Source organism: Pteropus medius, unplaced genomic scaffold, assembly GCF_902729225.1.
Source record: "Pteropus medius unplaced genomic scaffold, Ma_sr-lr_union100, whole genome shotgun sequence".
In the NCBI taxonomy this organism is placed as follows: Eukaryota; Metazoa; Chordata; class Mammalia; order Chiroptera; family Pteropodidae; genus Pteropus; species Pteropus medius.
In genome coordinates, this window is record NW_024345479.1 from 1,414,845 (window position 1) to 1,421,431 (window position 6,587).

The 6,587-nt window shown below is 42.4% G+C and overlaps 2 protein-coding genes across 2 annotated transcripts in view; both read left to right on the top strand.

The window, feature by feature from the left end:
- LOC120611153 (keratin-associated protein 2-3-like) overlaps positions 1-193 on the top strand; it is a 390-nt gene extending 197 nt beyond the window's left edge. Inside the window, exon 1 of the mRNA XM_039873549.1 lies at positions 1-193. This exon is cut by the window's left edge and continues 197 nt beyond it. Coding sequence (XP_039729483.1) covers positions 1-193 — 193 coding nt within the window.
- A 4,812-nt stretch (positions 194-5,005) lies between these two features.
- Positions 5,006-5,725, top strand: LOC120611155 (keratin-associated protein 2-3). The gene is made up of 2 exons (XM_039873552.1): positions 5,006-5,222; positions 5,316-5,725. The coding sequence occupies exons 1-2, from the start codon at positions 5,006-5,008 to the stop codon at positions 5,483-5,485; spliced, it is 387 nt and encodes a 128-aa protein (XP_039729486.1). The 3' UTR covers positions 5,486-5,725.
- The last annotated feature ends 862 nt before the right edge of the window (positions 5,726-6,587 follow it).

Here is a 6,587-nt window from a genome sequence, read left to right on the forward strand (position 1 = left end):
CCTGCAGGAGGGCTGCTGCCGCCCCATCGCCTGCTGCCCCACGTCCTGCACGGCCGTGGTCTGCCGCCCCTGCTGCTGGGCCTCCACCTGCTGCCAGCCCATCTGCGTGCAGGCCCCCTGCTGCCGGCCCCCCTGCTGCCAGCCGGCCCCCTGCCGCAGCACCTGCAGGACCTCCCCCTGCTGCTGCTGCTGAAACCCAGCTGTCCTCGCAGAGCAACACACTGGAGCCTAAGCACGGATTCGGCATTTTAATCAAGTTGAAAGAAAAATAGATTTTTTCATAAGGTGACAATAGTCCTTTTTATATCCTACCATCTGGGTACACAAGTTGTCCATCACCACCCTCAGCCAAATTCCCATGTGTCTCCATCAGCAGAAGTCACCATGGATGGTAAGCCCACTTTTAAAAGCCCCCAGAGTGGACTTGGCAATCCCATCCTCAATTCCAGAGGCTGCTCAAACCCTCCCCATAATCTTTTGTAATATGCGGCTCGCTTGTTTACAATAAACTATTTTTTTCTGTAAACCTCCCTGCTACCTGATTCATTAATTTTAGTTCATGCATATTAGTGTACACAGATGAGCAGACGATGAGTAGGAAAGAGAATAAAGAAGGAAAAGGAAAAAAAAAAAGAAGAGGATTCGGAAGACAGGAGAGGGAAAGAGAAGTGCTAAAAATCTTGGTGTGAGTTTTGAACGGCGCCGCAGGACGGCCACGCTGGTCATCGGGCTGCTCACGCGGGTAGGAAATCTATGCGCACCGGGTCTTCCATGGCCTGTCCTTTGCCCACTTCTCCAGGTTCATGTCTCAACACTCCTTGTTAAGTTTCACTTCGAGCGACATTGAACTTCTCACAGTAACTGACACATGCTGCGCAGTTCCCCGTGTCTTTGGTTTTGTCACGTTCTTTCATTTTTCTGGAAGATCCTTTCACTTTCCCCTCCCCTCCACCTTCTCACCTACCTAACTCTGAATCATTTCCAAGGTCATTTCAGTCTTCTCTAGTAGTTCTATTCTAATCCCTCGAACACACACACACACACACGCACACACACGAGCGCATGTGCTCACAAACACACGTATGCACACATGCTAAGTTAGGTGCCCTAACATGTGTCAACAGCATCCTGTGATCCTGTGCTTACCTCCCTCTCCATAAAACATTGTACTGAGATGATCTATTTCTCCTCCTCCAACCAACGGGCCACAGTTTATTTATTTTGGCCCCGGTACTGAGCTTGATGTTTAGAATACAACTGGTAATTAATTTCTATTTGTTGAATCAGACTGAATTGGAAGGGAAACTGTCTTTATGATAAGAATCCTAAAAGGTAGATATTGACCTAAAGCAAAACCTTCAGCATCAGTATAACTTAATTTCTCTGACCCTAAGATTTCTTCATCTGCAAAACAAGAAAATTAAAGCTCACCAATGTAGATTGCTGGTAAAGTTAAATGACTTTATGTATGTAAAGTGCCTGGCATATAGTAAGCACCCAGTACCATTTATTTATATTCCTTGTTGTACATTTGAGCGTCACTGCATCAAACAGGCTTAAAAGATGTGCTTTTTATTACATATCATGTCATTGAGAGTGGGAAAGGATTCAAGGATAGCTTCTCCCACCCAGGACAGTCCACATGCACTTACAGAAACAAATTTCCTAATAAATATAATAAAGAAGGCCAAATAATTCAGCGTCAGATCAAGGCTGTCTTGGAATGAAAAGGCTCTTTAAAAGTCTACATAAGAGTCTACAGGAATGAGTCCTAGATTACAGGATTCATGAATAGAGGTTTATTTAGCATCAGGAGAAAAAAAGAGCTGGGGAGAATATATGCATCTGATAAACTTTTCCTTTCACCCTGAACCACCCAAAGAATTAAATAACTCAAAGCTGTAGGAGACTCCAAAAGATTACCTGATTTAGTCTTCTCTGGCTTTAGGCAGCTTGAATACCCAAATCACTTAGAAGAGATATTTCTTTTTTAAATTCTAGAAATAAATCCTACCAGTCCCTGATCATCTAGAGTTTTCTGTCTTTTCCAACTAAAATATTTTCGTTTTTCAACGAATGATAGTCATTTCTTCTGTCTTTCACACCTGTATGGATTTTACGATAAACCTGGCCTATGAAGAACACCAGGGACAAAAAAACTCTTCCCGTTTAACAGATGAGGAAACTGGGGCTGGCAAGGTACAAGAATTTGCTCTAAGTCGCACAATTGCTAGGTGGCAGAGGAAGGATGTGAATCCTTTTCGCCTTCCTCATCCTCCTCCTGCCCCTAGTCCGTCAATATTCCCCACCCCCATCTCTGACCCTTATGATCAAAGGATATTTTAAAGATCACTTTGGAGAACAGAGAATGCATATTCTGTTTTCAGAATTTAAATATTTCCTAACATCCATAGCCCACACATTAGTTCCTAAAAAATACAACTCATGAAACTATTAAGCTGAGGGCATGGCTCACCATCACAAAAAGTCATCAATACTACACTGTTTTCCAATCCAACCACAAAAATCCCATAATTTATCACCACCGTGGTTAACATTTACTTGCTCCCAGTCTGGTAATTATGCCCTTGTAGTACTCCTGGAATCTGAATGATACAATCCGCCAAAAGAAAAACAAAAACAAAACCAATGATAAAGACCAGTGACACATCTCTTGTTCCACAAGCTTAGGTCCATTAACATGCTACAGCAAGGGCGAACACACAGCATAGGTCCACGGGCATCCCATCGCACAAAGGAAGAGAAAAGGTTTCTGCAGGATTTCAAGGAATAGTGGACTTAGGTAAAATTACAGGAAATGGCGTTTTGATAGGCTCAAAGCAAAACAGGGCTTTGTGCAAAAAATTAACATCAGGACTGGCCTGTGAAAAGGACTTATGGTCCTCTTTTTTTGGAAACTACATAATTAAGATGAATGAGGAATGCTGTGTCTGAAATCTCTTACCTGAAACTCTGCCTCTGGGCTGGATATTGAGGCTGCTTCTCTGTGTTAAGGTAGCTGAGATCCTGGCCAGGCAATAGTGGAATGTTCCCTTCCTACTGATGTGACTTCAGACAGCAAAGTTGCTGACAGTCTGTGATTTTAAAACACAGGATTTCTTAGTACAATGTCCTTTTGTCAACAAAAGCAGTGAATTTTCAGACATATTTCTAGTCCTAATATTTGGATCTCTATATATTCTAAGCCAAATAACAATATGTTAAATCATAAATCAAGCAAGTTCTTATTTATTTCACTAGATGGGATAGAATTTTTGATAACTACTACTACACGTTCACTACTTTGAAGTGACTCAGTTGGAAAAAGACCTAGGAGTCAATTATCAGTGTTTATACTCAAGAGAAGACCTGTGGTATTCTTAAAGCTTTGCCACTCTTTTATCTGTATGACTCTGAGAAACTATTTTACAAATCTGGCCTTCCAAAGACTAATGGACTACAATGAGTCACAAAGTCAAAGGCCTTCAAGGACCAGGGCTATGGTGGACCAAAAGGAATATTAAAATTATCACACCAAACAAAACACACTTTGGGGACAAATTTGGTCTGACAGCCATCAGCAACCCTAGACAATATTGTCTTTACCTTGTCTTCCAACTGTACACTTATTTTCTATACTCCCATTTTTCTTAGCTATAGCTCAAAAATACAAAGCTATTTTATCACTCATCAGTTCACTTAAATCATCAGTCTTTTTTAGAGGCTCAAGTTCACACTTCATAAGCAATCAAAACTTTCAGCTAACAAACCAAAGCATCTACTATAGAAATAGAATTGATTACTTTATAAATACGTTAATATATTTTGAAGAACTCAATACAAGTACATATATCACACCTAGAAGCAAGAACTATCTCAATTTCGATTTATTTATTTATTTATTTATCTATCTATCTATCTATCTATTTATTTATTTATTTATTTATTTATTTATTTATTTATTTTAGGCAAGGCAACCCTTGGTTGACCTCACAGATTGCAAGGCCCTTGTCAGCTTACAATCCCTTATTTTTGTATTTTTTACGCCTACGGCACCTGTTCTTCCTAGGTGGTCTCCCATCCAAGTACTAACCAGGTCTGACCCTGCTTAGCTTCTGAGATTCAATTTTATTTCTAAGGCCATACTCAGGGAGGGCATTCAAAAGGGCACAATAACAATAAAATCCTCATTTAGTTTGACCTATTGTCCCATGAAAAGTTATTTTCCTTTAATTCCTTTATTTGCCTTTGTCTTGACTTCCTAAAGTCTCTAATTAATGTGTGATCAGAAACAACGAATAACTTATTTTTCTGTCCTTTCCCTCTCCACCTCCAATTAGTACAGCACTATTTACATATAAGTGTCTCATAAGTAACTATGAGTTACAGGCCAGCTCTTAACGGCCTAATAACAACATCATGCTAGTGGTTTTGGTGGTTATTTCCATACAAACAAGGTAAAGCAATTTGGTGCTTTACAAAAGCATTGTGCCATTCTTCTCATAGCAGAATCGGTACACATCTCCTTTTATGAGCCATTTTAGGGGTTTTTTTTTAGAAATTCTTGCTTCATCACAATGTCAATCAGAAACCAGGCCTGTGAACAGTCTTGTGCTTAGTCATGGATGATGAACCCAAGGAAAGTGTGTTGGTGGCAACACTGGATTCTTCAAACTTTCAACTTGTCACATGGTCTGCGAGGATTGGCTATTCAATGAGTAATTTTTCTGATGATATGAATCACCAAGTAGTCATTTAACCAAGTATGCAAAGGCAGGAAGAAAGGAAAACACCCTTCAGTGCTGTTGCTGCCTCAGCAACTGAATACATCAATCTTGAGTTCTCATTTCAATGGGCAACCACAACTCTAGGAAGTGACCTTGTGGCCTAGGGTTATCAGCTTCTGGCCAGAGTATATAAAGGGCCCGACGGGGAGGGAGATGCTCATATCTGAGACCACCCAACTCTTCTCACCAGCCCACCCAGCCCAGCCCCAGACACCACCATGACTGGCTCCTGCTGTGGCTCCACCTGCTCAAGCTGTGGCGGAGGCTGCTGCCAGCCCTGCTGCTGCCGCGACCCCTGCTGCTGCCGCCCCTGCTGCTGCCAGACCACCGTGTGCCGCCCCGTGACCTGCGTGCCCCGCTGCACGCGCCCCATCTGCGAGCCCTGCCGCCGCCCCGTCTGCTGTGACCCCTGCGGCCTGCAGGAGGGCTGCTGCCGCCCCATCGCCTGCTGCCCCACGTCCTGCACGGCTGTGTTCTGCCACCACCGGATCTGCTGTGACCCCTGCGGCGTGCAGGAGGGCTGCTGTTGCCCCATTACTTGCTGCCCCACGTCCTGCACAGCCGTGGTCTGCCGCCCCTGCTGCTGGGCCTCCACCTGCTGCCAGCCCATATGCGTGCAGGCCCCCTGCTGCCGGCCCCCCTGCTGCCAGCCGGCCCCCTGCCGCAGCACCTGCAGGACCTCCCCCTGCTGCTGCTGAGCGGCCTAACAAGGAAATAGTCCCAGATGTTCAGAAATACGTGTGCAAACTCTTCCCACCCCTGACAGATCAGATGAGCAATATCACCTTTGCGACCTACTAACTTAATATTAACTATCTATGTAATTATGCAGCTCATCCTGGTCTTCTTTGACATTCTTTAGAAAAATTCCAAATTTTACCATCTGAGTTACTGTCTTCAAAAAATGAGTAAACAAAGATTAAAGTTCCTTGTGAATGGAACTCTATTCCACTGTCTCATCATCACTCCTCGACTATTTCAGGATGGGATATTTTTCCCATCTTAATACGATTACATGTCTGCTTGGTTTTTAGATGGTAAAATAATAAAATTTTATTTCTGGGAAATAAATGTGTTTCTCTTTATTGTTTATCAGTCTTCAAAAGCGTATTTTTAGCTTAAGTTATGGTATACAGAATCAGAAGAACCAAAGGAGGAAGGATTTTCTATGTGACATTTTGTTTGTTTGTTTGTTTTGTTTTAGGAATCATTTCAGTGCAAGGTCTGTAATTTGAATGGTAATTCAAATAATTCAGAACATCTATGGTAAGTACCTTCATATTTCAAGCCACAGATTTTGTGATGATGCAAAGGAAATGGAGAGATTTCAGCACGTTTTCTGATCATGAACTTGACAAATGAATCATCCATACATGTGATAAGAGGGAGGAGCCTAAATCAGAACCCTGTTTGTATGCAGTGATTAATGTCAACTGGTACCTGGGAATCCCTAACCAGTGAATGCCTGGGCTGGAAAAACCACATCCCAGCTTTTTCCAAGGCTCCCTCCAGCACCACTAGGGCCAATTCGAATTTCAGTGGAGTCACTGCTACTAAGCAGAGAGAAAGAAATGTAGCTTGCTGGGATCCATTCTAAATTATAATTCCAAACAATTTTACCATTAAAGCAATGCCAATGCAGTTGAAATAGTGATAACATTAATCCACACTGGATATGTTTTTGTTGTTAAACACTTTTAGGCTGATCAGAGAACTAACCACTATTCTTTTCCTGAGACGTATGTATCATGTTCCCAGCACCTGACCTAAAAGAGTTTTTTGGAATGTGATACTTATATG

Excerpts from the sequence above, each read along its gene's own strand:
- LOC120611155 (XM_039873552.1), top strand. The coding sequence starts at position 5,006 with ATGACTGGCTCCTGCTGTGGCTCCACCTGCTCAAGCTGTGGCGGAGGC. Across the intron at positions 5,223-5,315 it reads CCTGCAGGAGGGCTGCTGCC|GCCCCATTACTTGCTGCCCC; the intron begins GCCCCATCGCCT and ends AGGGCTGCTGTT.